General features: G+C 47.1%; 1 protein-coding gene across 1 annotated transcript; it reads left to right on the plus strand.

The window, feature by feature from the left end:
- The first annotated feature begins 1,320 nt into the window (after positions 1–1,320).
- On the plus strand, positions 1,321–16,707 carry LOC120836292 (solute carrier family 22 member 13). Its single transcript, XM_040207109.2, has 9 exons — positions 1,321–1,779; positions 5,454–5,557; positions 6,907–7,061; positions 7,782–7,950; positions 9,480–9,606; positions 10,234–10,334; positions 14,811–15,025; positions 15,892–16,073; positions 16,391–16,707. Exons 1-9 carry the CDS (start codon positions 1,354–1,356, stop codon positions 16,640–16,642), a joined length of 1,731 nt encoding a protein of 576 aa, XP_040063043.2. The 5' UTR covers positions 1,321–1,353; the 3' UTR covers positions 16,643–16,707.
- The last annotated feature ends 71 nt before the right edge of the window (positions 16,708–16,778 follow it).

Here is a 16,778-nt window from a genome sequence, read left to right on the forward strand (position 1 = left end):
TTGCAACGGAAAAAAAAAGGTAAGCGGCACATTCTTTTTAAAAGCAGGGCACGCAGTATGCTATATGCCACATGAGGGTGTTCCGGAACACTCCTCGATCTGCATGTAGATGCGCCACCTGTGATTTCGTAAGGCTACTCTTGATACACTGCCACTACGCTTGAGCCTGATTCTACTGTGATTTGGAAGCAGATGCGTTGCCCCTCTTTCTAAAACACAATTTACTGCTCCAAAATTGAAAATATTTGCGACCCCCCCACCCCTCCCCCCCGCGCCGGGCAAAATTTGTCGATTTTTCTCAGCATATTCGCCTTACTGTGAATTGTGATCGTGACAGTATGAGGACGAGGGGGGGGGGGGGGGGGTGGGGGGGAAGAGAACTAAAGAGTAAAACAAATAAGTCAACATGAGATCATACTTGAATTCGTCAATGTGTCGATTTTGCTGGCCAGTGCTGTACACCTTCCTCCAAAACACGAACGAAAGCTCGTTCTTACTTCTCAAACTTAGAACGGGTTCCCGTTACAAGTTCCAGCGGCTCGATACAAAAGAAAGCGTTCCCGTTACGTTTATATGATTGGAACGTGTCGTTACGTTAACGTTACATTTGCGTGTTTCAATAAAACATTCTGCTGGATAATTAGTCGAGTTAAAATAAAGCTAGCGAGTGAAAATATCCACATTCAACTATGTGTCGAGTCGCCACGATCACATTTGTTCCAGTTGCCTGTTTTCGACTATCTCTCGGACACATTCCCAACACTCAAAGTCAAAATTAGAAATAGCCAAAAAAAAAAAAAAAAACTATATGCCTACTAAATTAGGGTAAAATTGTAAATAAATAGATAAAAAAAAAGGAATGCCTTGTTTCCTGCCGTTTCCTGGAAGACTGAACGTGTTCCCGTTTCAGTTCTGCCTATGCAAGACGTAACAGCGGTGTTTCTCCGCTCCTCCGAAAAGATCATTTCCAGGAACGTCGTTCCTTGGAACGCCGTTCCGTACAACATATAAATAGATAGTAAATAAACAGTGAATATGAAAGTAAGTAAAATCCTCCTTACGCACGTCACTATGGCGTAAATAAACTCTCTAATTCGTAAAAGATCCAAACAGTGCCGCTTTTCCCCTATGCAGTCCGTCTCATTTTCAAAGGTTAAGCAGCTCAAACAAAACGAGGACAATAAAGACACAAAGACGACAGGACGTAGCGCCCGTCCTGTCGTCTTTGTGTCTTTATTGTCCTCGTTTCGTTTACGCATTTTAACCTTTGAAATGAGCATGAACCAACTCGCCCAAACACAAGTTTTAATCCAAGGTCTCATTTTCTCCTGGACAAGCCCGGTAGTCAAGAGGATGTTGCTGGAAGAGGCAATGCGGGAGGTGGGTGACTTCGGTCGCTTCCAGTACCTGCTCATCGCGTACCTGTGCGTGTTTGTGGCACCGCTCCGCGTGCTGCCACTCTTCGCGCACATCTTCAGCCTTCTGGTGCCCCCGCATCGATGCCGCTTGCCCCGAAACGTGTACGCGGCCATCAACGTCTCCCAGGAGAACCTCCTGGAGATGGCCTTACCTCGTGATGATGACGGACACCTCAGCCGTTGTCGGATGTACGACGCCAACGCCACGCTGTCCCGGTGGCTGGCGGTGCACGGCTCTGCGGACACTGTGGATGACATGCATTCTTCCTGGGGAGACGTCTCCTCCGAGCTTCCTGTAACGACGTGTCAGTTTGGCTGGGAATACGACTTCACGCTTTTCTATCCCAGCGTGGTCTCCGAGGTGAGGTCTTAGTCGAGCAAAGCCGGAAATACTGATTACGGCGTATACGCTCAGCACGAGTGTCGTGAGAGTATATAGTAACGTTATTACAGGCAGTATCTCGGCCTCTCCGTGAGTCAAGCTGAACCTCACTTCAAGGAGCGAGTTGATGTATAAGCGAATGGTGCACGGTCGCGTCGTGGAACGTTTCTTACGGGGTTGTTTTTGTATCATGACCCTCTTTCTGCCAGGGCTTTGGACAAACTATCAACGACGTGTTGTAAGGCAAAGACTATAATGCCGCGGGCGATGCTCGCTCGCAGAGAAAGCTTTATCAGATCGTTTATGTGGCTACATGCTACACCGCTTTGAGCACACCCTTCAAAATAAGTGTAGGAAAAGAATGGCAAAAAAATAAATAATCAATAAATAGCAAAAAAAAAAAAAAAGAAGAAAAAAGCTAAAGGCGTAAGGCAAAAAATACATTCCCGTGAAATTATTTTTAAATGTGAGATATTAAGCTCGCAAATTTCCCTAACCCAGGAATCGCATTCGGGATTAGAGTGCTGTATTTTCTTTTTTTTTTTTTTGCTTTTAGGGGAAAAAAACGGAAAGATTTAATTTCTTTTCATTTTATTAGCCATTTTTCTGTGGGGTGGCAGGGACAAAAGGTGCTTTAGAGTACCCGATTAAGGTCCCGTGTCCCATGCAGGTTTCGAAGGGGCACAAAAAATACCCCTCTCCCCCCCCCCCCCCCCCCCCCCCCTAAAAAAAAAAAATGTTGTATACACATTTTTATGCAAGATATTATTTATGCTCCAAAATATGATCCCTTATCTTTTTTCAGAATGTATCTATCGCACTAGCTCGTACGCATTTTTGGGTGAGAAATGACTCCGTGTCGGTCTTAAGATAATGAAAAAGGACTTCAGTAATGTTGAGCATAATTAACTGCTATATAATAAGCAAGCGATGTTTATATATATATATATATATATAAGCAGATGTGTAATTGTTATAACAAAGACACTCGATGGATCGGATCACTTTTTTCCGGAGCACTAGCAGTTTTTCAAGGTTACTTTTTGTTCTCGCTTCCCTAACCAATGAACAGTAATATAAATGAGAGTGAACGAGTGCATAAAATAATTGGCACTCAAGCCATGTTGTTAATAAATATATTAATTTATGTATTGTGCCGATTGATCTGGAAAGAGTGAAAGATAACTTGAACATATGAATTGTCCAGTACGGGGGTGTTCATGAAACCCTACACCCAGGAACTTTAAAGATTCAACCTTCTCCAGTTTGGAGGAGTTAAACTTTATACCAATGTCGTTGTTAAGCATCTTATTTCTTGCTCTGAAAACAGTATATTTAGTTTTTTTTTTTTTAGATATTAAATTGAAGCTCGTTTGCAACTAGCCAAAATGATAAATTATTGAACCAATCATTAGCTGTACTTTCAAGATCCTGGAGGTTGGGGGAAAAAATGCTTTCGAGTCGTCTGCGAATAATACCGTTTCTGCGGGATGCGAAATGTTAGCTATGTTACTATAATAATGAAACTAGCTATACAATATTAACTATATAAATTATATATATTCGCTTCAACACACCGACATTAACAATCTAAGTACGTGCAGAAACGATAGAATCAAATGGTATGACCGACAGCACGCAGGACGTCCTCAGTTGTTGCCATCCCAGCGGTATACTTTTCACGTAGGTTCTTGAGACGGCTTTGCATTTCGACAAGCGCCGGCTTCCTGGGGAGAACGCCGACTCTTTTGAGCGTAAGGCGTCGATGGCCTTCCGCACTATTGAGTGGCTCATGGCTGTGACCATGGCCTCCTCTATACTCACAAAGCCTGGCAGTTTGACGACGGAGCATTTAGAGCGCGAGGATCTGGTAACACCGAGTATCAAAGAGCCAATTCTCGGGGGACTCGAAACACAGTTGTTCGCTCGGTAGAAGTGTGTTTCGGCGTCTCGCCGCAGCGGGGCGCCAGTCACGTGGCTTTCCTCTCATCCGTTGTCAGCCGCTCCACCTTCTCTATTTCGGCGGCCGCTACCTCGTAGCGATCTGCCAAGCTTTGTCAGTAAATAGGAGGCTATGCGGTGACCTGCAATGCTGCCATACAGGCACGTAGCCAGGATTTTGTTTCGGGGGGGGGGGGGGGGGGGGGGCGCACATGACAAAATGCTGTATGAGGGAGAGGGGGAGAGAAGGTCCCAACAAAATGAAAGATTTCGGGGGGGGGGGGGGGGGGCGTGCCCCATGGGCTGGGCGGGGGGCCCATGGGGCACGCCCCCCACCCCCTTCCCCCCCCCCCCCCCGAAATCTTCCATTTGATTTCGGCTACGTGTCAACGATTCACAGCCGTGTGTTGAAGGGCATGCGCCTGTTCCTTTTCATTACAAAATAAACAGAACAATTACATCACATCAAACCAGAGTGCGATTACTGTCTTAGGGGAAATGAGCGAGGTTAATACCTCCCATTTCGAAAGAAGTTCATCGGGAAATTATTTTTTCCTTGCCCCTTGGGAAAATTCTTCCTACTTACAGCTTGGGACGGTTCTTTCGGAGGGCATTTTCTTCCGGGGCCTTTTTTTTTTCGGCATCTTTTTTTTCCGAAGTCTTTTTTTCGGGCCATTTTTTTTTTTTCCGGAGCCAATTGTTTTTTCGGAACTCTTCCAAAACATGTTTTGAAGGGCTTAAAGAGTTCCCGATGTTATTATCACTCTTCGAAAACATGATCTGCTAAAACTCTCTCAACGAACTCTTCGAGGTCTGCACCACCGAGGGCAAGCAGCTGACCGCTGTCTTTTTTGTCATTTTTCGCCGGCATTTCGCTCGAACTAATAAAAGCGCGTCTGTTCACTGACAGGATGAAAACGGCAGGGCGTTCTTTCAAATATCTGTCCTCCAGCACGCGCTCGCTGCCTTCCGTCGTGCTCTGGCTGCGCGTGCACACTCGAAGCACACGAGATGCCGAAACGTTGTCGAAGGGCTCGCGATGAGGGTGAGGTGGGACAACTAAAAGACCTCCCCGCCGTTCTCATCCTTTCAGTGAAAATACACCATTTGTTTACAAACCCACAGCCCAGCGTCCGATCTCCACTGCCAAGCTTTCGGAAAACGGCTTTTTCGCCGGTATTATTTTCAGCGTTTGTACCACGTCCATTGCTCACGTTCCGAAGCGGCGAACATGCGCATGCTGGACTGGGGTGATCGTACGTCGGGTTGCGATTTTGTGACCACTTGAAAGGTGCATAGCCGCAAAGGCTACAGGGTGGGAACATTCAGCGATGGTGATACCGAGGTGCGTGAATCGCTCTTCTTAGCTGCCGGATGATTCCCTTCATACTTAAGGTGCTAGCTTACACCTTCCTGACGTGGAAATATAAGGTAAGGCTCTTATACGGCTCGTATTAACCAAATTAAGAATTACGCTTCGCAATCCCAACCTCATACTGCATACTGTTCTACGACGATCATCCAGGTGACAGCCACTAGTGCGCCCCCGGCGGGCCGTGAAAGTTGCGAATAGATTTGGTACCGCTTCGACGGAACGAACGCTCGTGCAGAGGGAGCACCAGACAAAGCATGTATTCCTCATGGTATACTGGAGCAGGTGGTCTTCACGGTGACTCCACCTCAGTGACTTTCTATTCTCATACCGCCCGCAGATGGACTGGGTGTGCGAGCATGCCTGGAAGGCGTACGTATCCAACACTGCGTTCTGGGTAGCTACAGCCGTTGGAGTGTTGATCTGCGGGAACCTCAGCGACAGGTGCTTCAAACATTCTTGCTTTCTCTTGGCATCTTTCTGTGATTGTGAATTGCTCGATATGTGTCCTTGGTACCGCTTTTTTCTAACAACTTTTTTTTTTTTTTAGCTAGACCTATAAAACAAGAAACGAATGGTAGTTGTGAAAGAGTAAACGTAGGCAACTGGTGAATGATGAAAAACAGTGAGTGCGCAGGCGAGCTGGTGGATGTTGATCATGATGTAGAAAACCCGAGACTGCGGTAAAAGCAGGGAAACTTGGTCGAAGAAGAAAGGCAGGGGAAAAGAACGTCTCAAACGTTATTTTCCCCTGTCTTTCTTCTTCGGCCAAGTTTCCCTGCTTTTACCACGGTGTCGGGTTTTCTCATCATGGTGAATGATGTCCATGCTTCATTCCAAAGCTGAGACAAAAAAAACGGACAAACGCACACACCATTTTAACCGTGGTGTGTGCGTGCGTGTGTGAGAGAGAGTGTGCGCGTGCGCGTGTGTGTTTGTGTGTGTATGTGTGTGTATGTGTTTCTTTTATCCACCAGTTTCAGCGTGAAGTTGAATGGTGCTTATTTCTAGAATATTAATGTCTGTACAGAATGTTTCGGGGCAAGCTCTGGTGATCGCATCTTTTCGTCTGCCGCGATCATTTGCTCTAGTCTCCTCCTTTGCCATGATTGGCTACCCCGTGCTCCACGCCGCGGAGAACAGGCGCGGGCTATCTACACGGTGGTCCAATTCACCAGGCTCGATCTAAAATAGTCCGTAAAAATCGACGCCTGCACGTAGCAATCTAAATTTTTGGTTAAAGGTGTATTTCACATGTCAGTTTTGTCTTGCAAAATTAGAAAGTGTAGTTCTCTTTCTATAAAAAATGAGGCCAAGAAACTTGCCAGGGTCTACGGCGGGCAGCGACGCAGAAGACAGGGGTCCCTGAAGCACGTGTGTACTTTAAGAAAACTATGTGGGTTCACTTTCCTGGACAACGAGTATGACGTTGCACTTGCTCGCTTGTTGACCCTGCGCAAATGCGCAAATGATGTTTTTTTTTAGTTTATTTTTTTTTAGGTCTAATCTTATTTTAGGTTTCGTCATTCGCTGGGATACTTCCGTTGTTAGTCGTGATCGGCTGTATCCGTGTACTGCTGGAAAGTGAACGCTCACACCTTCTTTTTAAAGTGTGTGGCGTGAATGGGAGTGAAGCTTTGCTAAGCTTGAAACTCCATGTGTGAAGGATACGTGCCAGCGGAGGATAACGCTCGAGTCAAGAACTGCGCAGGCGACGCGGTTTCATTGTTCAAATCAACAAGTCAAATTCATTCAATTGGCGTGGGATGAGCGGCGTTAACCGTTTCGTGCAGGATCGGACGGGTTCCCGTGATGATCGGGGTGAACGTGCTGTGCGGAGCGGCGGGCCTGTACACTTACTTCACGGCGGGCTTCGTGCACTTCGTCGTCAGCAGGGTCTTCGTGGGTCTCGTGGTGCTGGCCATCAGCATCATGCCTTTCGTCCTCGGTAAGATGATTCTCCTCGTGCCAATAAAAGTGCTGACACCAATCACTTCGACCAGCGCATAGCAATAACCATTACCATCTACGAGTAGGACATCAGGCAGACAGTATTTGTAGTTCCAACAGCGTGCATTTACCTTCATTTCCTCTGTTTCCCGTTCCGACCACCAGGCAGGGCCAAATTTCGTAGCGCATTTGGGTAAGCGGCAGCTCGCCGTCTCTCTCTTTTAAGCCGAGGCCACACTTGCACGCGAGTCACCGCGAGATCTGTGCTTCGAATGTCGCATGGCAATGAGTTCAAGAAGAAACTTGGCAGGCGGCATTCGAACCATAAATATTTCGGTGACTCGTGTTGGCAGACTGTCTTTTGAATGGTGTATGAGCAGTGTGACTAAGGTTTTACGTCTTTTCCGCTGAGCGGCGTCGCCTCCTCTGGAGTCGAGAAAAGTCGACTCGCGCATCTATATATTTTACGAAAATCTCTAGCGCGTCCATAGCGAAAGAGGAGGGACCCGAAACATGTCCAAGTAAACGCAAAGAAAAATTAGCATAATCCTTCGCATACCAAAAAGCGGAACCGAGCAAGTTCGTTGTTTTCGGTTTCTCGAATCGCAAAATTAATCAGGCTTTTTTTTTTTTTTTTTTTAATGTATTTTGTTTATAGCCACCATTAGAGATATGAGGACAAACGTGAATATTTTTTTCTGTGATTCGCGTCCCCCAGTGGTGGAGTACGTCGCCCCCGATCGGCGGATGATGGTGCTGAGTGGCTTCCAGGTCTCGTACCCGCTGGTCGGGGCAGCCTTTCCCTGGCTCGCCTACTACCTCGCCGACTGGAGGAAGCTCACGCTGGTCTCGGCTCTGCCTCCTCTGCTCGCACCCTTGTCAACCTGGTAACTACATAAAAGGCCCAGACGCGTCCGCTTTCGACTCAATCTCCCTCCAATCATCACGAAAACAAAAATTGTAGAGCTCTCTAGAATTCGGATGAGACCCGGACCCAGGCAGTGCTTTTCTGCAACACACGGAAACGGCGAATCTCGGCGAAAAGCAAAAGGCTCCCAGCGGATAATGAAGCTGGGAGTACGATTAAACCCAGAAGTGCGATGAGCGCAGGGGCAGATAATAAGCGTGATTTCTCGCTCGCTGATTAACTGTCCCTGTGCACGCGTCACATAGTTTCAGATCTAATCGTAATCTGAAGTTTGTCAATCGCCGTAATTTGCTGCCTTCGTGTCCTGTGGGAAAGTGAACCCACCGACGTATCTCAGAGTGTACCCCAACTTAGGTCACGAAACAGGCAAATAGCGCAAAAGTACCCAGTTAAGCGTGACCTCGGTAACACTTAACTGCGGTTAAGGGTAACTAGGGTATTAGGAACTGAGGAAGCTTTAGTGACGTTATGATACAAAAATGCCCACTGCGCGGGGTGTCCTGTCGAATGTACCCCGGGCAAAACGCATCAAAACCTGTTATTCATCGTTCGCTAAATTCCCCCCTTCTTCTGGACGTGCGGCTATTTCCTTCGGCAGCTTTTCAGAAGACGTCCCTTGTGTCGCCTCGAAGAGAGCAAGGATGCGAGCTTCATTGTAGCTCGGATTGTCAGAAATTTGTTTATTTCTAAAGTCACTGACAAATTACAGCTAAAACAAATGCGTGGCCTATCATAATCGTGCTTCCTTCTTCGCGATTCGTTCTTCGGCCTTCTGATCAGCTGCGCTATGTGATTGGCTGCGAATAAGATACCCGAGCCTCGCCACGCGTCTCTTAGTGACCATAGTAAGATGGAAAATGCCGTACTGCTCAAAACATAAGATCAAATAAAATCGCCAGTTCCCTTCCAACACGAGTATATCAGTGTAACAGCCTAATTAAATTAAATATATTTTTAACGCTTAGCGCCGAACGGCGCTAACGAGCTCCAGCCGACGTACACTCTAAAAAAAAAGCCCGTGAGTCTGCTTTTCCGCACAACACTCGGAGAGCCAATCACCGCAACTTACGGAGGCAGATCAGCGAATGACGACGCCGAAACATATGTTTAGACCAAAAAACGCAGTCTGAGTTGTGACATTAAGCGATGTAAGCGTGACGTTTTGCATGGCTTAATGTCACAACTCAGACTGCCTTCTTTGGTTTAAACATATGTTTCGGCATCGTCATTCGCTGAGCTGCCTCCGTAAGTTGCGGTGACTGGCTGTTTGAGTGTTGTGCGGGAAAGTTGACGCACGGGCTTTTTTTTAGAGTGGACGCCTGCTCGTCCAATCGAACGCCGGTATCGATGCCCGCTGCGAGATCGCGTGCAGTTTAATCTCATCGGCTTTCCAGCGCTCACCTCGTGTTGAAAAGCAAATTCCCGATATGGAGGCTTTGAAGTGACCGGACTGACAAGACAAGCGCTTTTCTTTCTTTTCCGTTTCAGGTTTGTTCCGGAGTCTCTGCGTTGGCTCATTTCCCGAGGGAAAGAGCAGAGATCGAAGAACATCCTTAAGTTCGTCGCTAAAGTCAATGGCAAAAAATTGTCAGATGACTTCATGCAGAAATGCCAGGTAAGTCCATTTATGTTTGTTTTTCTTTCTTAAAACTTGTGGCAATAGGTATTTTTTTAGTGGTTAGCGCACTGGTTTTTCTGAAGTCACAAATTCAACTCTTACGAATTTACAATTACTGTTGTATTATAACTTATATTTGGTTACCTAATATTGAAGTGTCATTGCCGTTTATTAAGCAGGTATGAGTGGGATTACAAGGAGTGTAAGAAGGAAGCCCCTGCCTTCTTTTATTCCCCCCACCCCACATTGTTTTACATGAATGTCGCGAAGCTACATATTAGTTACTCCAGTTTGGATTGAAAGGGGGAGGGGTCCCAATCATATATACGTTTATTTCTCATGAACGCCGATCATGAAAATGCATGATCGTCAGAACACGCAAATCAAAGTTCCACCATATCAACAAAGTCTAAAATTCTCTAAAAAAAAAAACAATAAAAGTAGGCGAGATGGTGTGGTGTTAACCATGATGTAAATTATTCTAAGAGCACCAATTGATATTGAAACGTTTTCTTACAGATCTTTTTCTCGTCCCATCTACTTCTGTGTGTGTGCATTTTTTTTTCTTGTTTTAGCTTAATTTATACTGTGGAAGGGCTGTTCGTAATTTCCTACTTGGCGCAGTTCCCTCCCCCGACAGAACTTAGCGGGACCAAGGCCTCATCCATAGACCTGCTCAAGACGCCCAATCTACGAAAGAACTTCATCTTATCCCTGGTTGTGTGGTGGGTCGAATTTCTAACTGCCCTTCGCGTCTGAATGGCAGCATGATTTTGGAAGGTTAATGAACCCTAGGGGGTGGACTTTTGGCACAGAAATACATGACGCTTTCTCCGATGACGTCGTGTCGTGGCAATAACGTCGTACCAAATTCCCAAGACCCATTCGATAACACGTTTCTTCTGCGCTCCTTGCGTGCCTCCACCCGGACTCATTGATTGGATAACAGCTTTCAACTAAACGCTCACCCAATCAGCGCCGCTCTTCAGCTTGGTACAACAAAACCTCCGTATAATTCTGCGCCATAAAGTATGCGAACATTGCCATCAATCAGCGCTGCTCTCATTCGTTGCGCCGTGGGTGATACATTATGTTTAGCCCTTTGATGCCCAGCATTGCCCGGGAGCATCAACTCAAGAATTATTAATTTTCTCCCGTTCCGCATGCGCTTTAATACATTTAGCGTCCTCTGTCGTAAGTGTGAGGATACCTGCGCTTAGCAGAGAACGTTCGAAATACATTTTCAAGACAGGTCACTCGTCCTTCAAAACCAAAACCGACAGTGGATGTGAGGTATGTATGATGGCGTCCATCACTGGCCTCAAGATTGCGGGAAGAAAGACCGACGCAAATATTCCAAATGCCGTTATACCTTTCACCCCTGTGCGAAATTCGAAACGCGCCTGGGCCTTTTCCCGTGTCGTACTGCTTTCATTCGTTCGACGTGAAGTGGATGGATGGATGGATGGAGGTTAATGGCTATACCCTTTGTAACGGGCGGTAGCTTACGTCACCTAGCCTAAGTCTGAAAAGGAAAACATATGATTCCTCCCGCCCTTCCAAGATCAATTTTCTCCCCACAACTATCGCTAGGCAGTGTGGAAGGATGACCTTCGGGAGATCGGGCAAAAAAATTAATTCATCAGCCTCCGTCTTTTTCCTCCGGCGAGAGAGTCGCCAATTTTCCTCTGGTAAAACCTTGTCGGTGTTACCCCAGCACTTGACCCATTGGGAGACAGTGCTGAGACTTGAAGTAGTGCCGCAAATGCCCAATGTTGCTCCCTAGCGACATTTCAAAACGTGCTTGCGAAAAAAAGGTTTTTTTTTTTTTTTTTGGGGGGGGGGGGGGGGGGGGGGGGGGGGGGTTTCGGGACCAGATTTTTGTCATTCTCTGTTTTCTAAAACCGTGTCAGGGTTTGTAGGTTTCTAGTACTTCAAGTAAAGTTTTGGACATGAGAGGGTTAGGGAGGCACAAGGCAGAAGCCAGGCTTTTATCAGTGGGAATCAGCCAGCATCAACGTTCCAACGCGATGAGGGTATTCTTTTCATCTTAACAGATTTTGTGTCAATTTTGAGGCCACAGAGATGGAACCTCAATAATAATAAACACTTGACGCTGCCACTGACACTTCATGATTTTTTTTTTAATTGATAGCTGTGTTATCGTTTTGTGACAAATTATATAAAATATATATTCGTTTTTTTGTCTTGCTTTTAGCTCGTGGTAATGAGTGAGCTTTAAGTTAAATTGTATTTCTATCCTTTAATAGAGGCACCGATGTCACGAAAATGCAAGATGCGCTGGGGATTTGATTGTCGACATTATTGTCCAACTCGACACCATGTATTGACAGCTCCAAAGACACGTTTTTTTTTTTTCTCCACCCGACTTTTACAGCTTTGTGCTTTGATCCCCATCAATGACTAAGGAACTGCGTTTACCTGCATATCTTGATGCTTTCTGATTCGGGACAACACTGAGTGACCGAACCTCAAAGATGTCGAAAGACGCACAACTGTTCGGTAGAGGCAAAAAAAAAAATTAAAGACCTTTACAATTCCCATGCCGAATTAGAGCGCAGCTCTTGGGCAGGAGGAGGGGATGCGGAGAGGAGGGTATACCCCCTCCTACTCTGTATCCTCTTCCCCTCCCCCTCCCTCCTTCCTCCCTCGTGACGTCACGAGGGTCACGTGAAGGTCGTGACCTACGTCGTGAAGGTCACGACGAAGGTCACGAGTGACGTCTCAAAGGTCACCCATAAAGGTCACTGTGAATGTCGTGACCTTCGTCTTGACCTTCACAAGTGACCCTAGTGATACTCGTGACGTCACTCGTGGCGTTTGTAACGTCACACGTGACGTCACGTGTCACGTTAGTAGGAGAGACTTCCCATAATGCAACGCGTGGTTACGCCGATGGCGACGCGTCGCCGCTCAAGCCGGGAACGGGCGTCTGAGAGGTACGCGTCAAAGATCACAGCATCTGTCAGAACTGCAAAAGTATAGACGCCTTACACACGCGCCAAATTACAGCCGCCATTGCTGACCTTCTCTTGTCTTACCGAGATGCCGAGCAACTGAAACAGTAGTTGACAATTTTCTACACAGGCCGACGCTTTAGAAAAGGACACAGTTGAATCTAATGTGGCAATAACCTGCAGGCTGCTATGATAATGATGAAGTGAAACAAACGAAATAAGAGGAAACAAAAACTCAAGGTCAGTTATGGCGGCGTCCATGCACAGCTGCTGCAAAGCGTCTATGCGTGAAAGAGACCTTCGTTGGAGCGGCTAATTGAAATTATATTTTGTTAACACGTTAGTTATTTTACACGAGCATAAATAAGCGGGTTTGACATAGTTATGCTTCACCATTACGACACCAAGCTGGAAACTTCGTCCCAGTGTTGTATAAACCTTTTTCTATATTTTAGTGGAAACGAGCACTGCCTGAGCACTTGAGTCGACACGGATTTCGTTACAATGGCTTAAAGCTCGCTTTTCTGCAGGGAAGATAATCCTCTTAGCGCTCCCCTCTCCTAATCTGGGAGGGAAGTCAAGTTGGGGCAAGATAAAAAGTGGAGAGGATATAGAAAAGGAGGAGGCGCCGGCGGGGAAAAGTGGAAAGTGCGAAATGTACGTCGGCCTTTAAAGGCTTGGAACATGTGAGTGACCGCGGCGGCGACGTTGTCCGGACTTAACTTCCGTATCGCGCATTATTTTTTTTCTCGACTGTTTGTGTGTTGAGAGAAATCTTCACGTCTGCTTTTGGCACATTAAGAACATGAAATATTCATTCCTTGCGTTATTTAGTGAAGGTAATAAAATAATTCCACGGCGATTTTAATGTGTTCAAACTAGTATTGTGCGAATGTTCTCATTTTTTAATAGTAGTCTCCAATAATTGGCTGTTTCATATTCGCTTCGAGATGAACTGCGATATTCGTATTTTTTAAAGTGTTGAATGTGGAGGGTTAGCCCCGCTGGGCGCGCTCCTTACTTACCGAGCACCAGTGCTCTCGGAAAAAAAGCAACATTCGCGGAGCTCGGTTCCGCAGGTGTTGCTTCCCCGCGGTGCACCGTTGCTCGGTAGGAAGCGCAAAAAGCGCGCTTTCAAAGTGGGATGGTGCACGCGCGTGCCTGGTGTATTTAAACAGAAACGAAAGCTTTTTGACTGTTAATATTTACATTGCAGTAAAGTTTTCATAATTAAACTGTTGCTATTATGTGAGGGTTTTGTTAGTCAGAGATGCCCTGACTATCTCCGTTGGTCTTTAGCGAATACCTATCTTTTCTCTAAATTCGAGATTTAAGAAAAGGTAGTAGCATACAAAAAAAGAGATATATAAATCCACTCATTTAAGTATAGCTGTGCATTTATAGACCAACACGGGGCCCAGACGTCACGCAGCGGCGGTGGCGCTGTCGACGGCACTGCGCATGCGCAAACGCTTCACTTCACGCGAATTTGGTTTCTGCGCAGGCGCAGAGCCCACACCTGGTGTGGGCAAACGCGGGCTTGTTTTGTAGACAGCGTGTTGGTCTATATGTATAATAGTATGCCAAATATGTTGTTTACTTGCCACCCCAGTGTAAGCGTTGGACTCTCTGAGGTCACAGCCCATAAATATAGTTGATTAAATATAACTTAGCTTAGGAATAGACAAGTGGAAGCTTCGGAACAACCTTCGCAAGTTCAGTTGGGCTTCTGTTTAAGTTTTGGACAGTATAATGAAAGGTTCAGAGAGACTACTCGAAACTTGATTAGAAAATATCCGGCCAAAACCACTATTCCCTTTGTATTCGCTTTGAACTGAAAATCCACTAGTCGCACACCTTTAAATAAAATATATTGAATGTTTTTAACAAAGCCCGTTATCCCAGAAATTTGTCCGTCGCCCGTCCGTCCGTGCAGTTCCCCGCTAAATTTAGCGGGAATATAGACGTAACATGACGTCACGCGACTTCAGGTCACGTAGCACCGCGACGTCACATCACCTGACCTGACGACACGGTGTCAAGTCCAACGTTGATCAAGTCGTAGTGTCACGGGATTTAATGACGTCACGCGATCGGACTTTGCGTAGATCTTACGTGTCGTCAGGTGACGTGACGTCATGGCTTCTTAAATACAGCGTTTCATGCGTTACAGTACTTCTAAGATAAGGTCGCGAGTAATTTTTTTCTCTCCTATGCCCTCAGGACGTTGGCGTGCCTGGTGTACACGGCCGGACAGCTGTACGCCGCCAACGCGAGCCGGAACCCGTTCGTAATGACGACTGCCGTGAACCTGGTGGATATCGTGGCCACCATCATCGCGCTGCCCCTTGCCGACCGCTGGGGACGCAGGCCTACCATGATGACCGCTTACACCTGCGCCGCCTTCGCCTACGTCTTCGCGGTCGCCGTGCCTAGAGGTATAAGGTGGATCTGTAGAACAGGTGGCACTTAAATGACAAACGCCTTTTTTATTTTTATTTTGTTGCCCGATTTAATAATTTTTCTGGAGATCGATGGGAGTATTGGTTATGAGGTTCGGGAGCCACGTGCGCCGCGTTTTGCATTTAGCTCGAAGAACAGCGAGGGTGACTTGCAGGGCGTCAAAGCTTGGGAAGGGTTTTATCTCGAGCGGCGAATCGAGCAACGGAAGCAGCTTTAGAAGTTGCTTCTGTTAATCGATTAGCCTTTTGCGTGATTCCCCGCCGTGCGATCGGTTCGTTAACTTCTTGTACCACCGTCTTACGGGCATGTTAAAGGACTTCGGGAGCAAGTCCTTCGAAGGATCGACAAACCGGCACACGCAGAGCCAAGATCATCATCTGATTTGCGCCAATCTTTCGAAGGAGTAAAGCGAGGGTATTTTCGTCGATTTGTGGAACAGATGTCAGCGAAGGTCCGTCAAGCTTCGTGGGCATCAATCGGAGTTCCCCCGTTTTAACAGAGAATTTAAACTTTGACACTCACGCACGTAAACCTCCCTAAAGCCGGAGCCGCACTGATGGTTTATCGTACAAAATACGCGGATTTTTCTGCAGGCATGACGAAAGAATTATCTGCGGACACGTATCACGCGTGTTTGAAGCATGCTTGCTTCGTACATGTCTACGCTGCGAACATGTCTGCTGACTGTCTTTTGTGTCGACATGTACTAAAAGTGTGACCGCGGTGGTTTGCCAGTATGTGAAAGCGATCATTCGCTTTTGCCATGCTGCTGACAGGAACACACGAAAATATAGGTCGGGTTTCGTTGTGCATCTCAGACGTGTTTTCTCTGTCCGGCCAGGAAGCCCGGTTGTCGAGACCCTGGTGTTCATGGCAGCCAGGGTGTCCCTCACGATGGCCTACAACGTGGGCTACCTGTACGCTGCCGAGGTGTACCCGACTGCGGCCAGGTCGCAGGCCCTGTCTATGCGACAGGCCTTCGGATCTGTCGGCAAGTTCTTCAGTTCGCAGGTCACGCAGCTGGTGAGTGCCGCCTTCGCTCTCGACTTTCTCGGGGTCACTGTTGAAACTGAACGCGCGAGAATTCGTGAATGGGTACATGTGTGAGCGTGTATGCGCGCGCGCGTGTACGTATGACGCCGTAAACAGTTTAGAAGAAGTAGCTTCCCCTGAATTCTTAATCATTCACCGACTATATATCAGAATTAGTCTAACCATTACATCTCCTTTCACAGCATGACATATGAAAACCGAGCTATCAATAAACAGAAACAAGTACAAAAGCTGGATTTCTTGAGAGTATACTGTTTTCCGGTTCCGACTTGTGCACAACAACGCAGGCGGCGTACGGGCGTCCTATCCCGCTGATCCTGATGGGAGGGATGTCGTTCCTGCTGGCCGCGCTGACTTTCCCGATGCCCGAGACGCTGCACCAGCGGCTCCCGGAGACCCTCGACGACGGCGAGCGCTTCGTGCACGGCCAGTACACATGCTGCGTGGCCGAGAAGCCCTCGGACGCCCAGCCGACCGCCAGGGCACGCTCCCTGTCCGTCATCTCGGCGGCGTCGGCCGTCAGCGTCAGCCCCGACTAAGGACCTCGTCGACAGCCGCGACGGCGCGCTTGGCGGACAGACGAAGTAGAGGAACGAACGAGCGAGATCATTGTGGACAGGGGTCAAGAGATTGGAGGCATTGAGAGCATCGTGATGAAAACGGTCAACTGTCAAT

This window comes from Ixodes scapularis, unplaced genomic scaffold (genome assembly GCF_016920785.2).
Source record: "Ixodes scapularis isolate PalLabHiFi unplaced genomic scaffold, ASM1692078v2 PGA_scaffold0__279_contigs__length_252992795, whole genome shotgun sequence".
In the NCBI taxonomy this organism is placed as follows: domain Eukaryota; kingdom Metazoa; phylum Arthropoda; class Arachnida; order Ixodida; family Ixodidae; genus Ixodes; species Ixodes scapularis.

Coding starts and splice junctions, on each gene's coding strand:
- LOC120836292 (XM_040207109.2), top strand. CDS start 1,354: ATGTTGCTGGAAGAGGCAATGCGGGAGGTGGGTGACTTCGGTCGCTTC. Junction 10,335..14,810: donor ATCTTATCCCTGGTTGTGTG/GTGGGTCGAATT, acceptor CTATGCCCTCAG/GACGTTGGCGTGCCTGGTGT. Junction 16,074..16,390: donor GTTCGCAGGTCACGCAGCTG/GTGAGTGCCGCC, acceptor ACAACAACGCAG/GCGGCGTACGGGCGTCCTAT.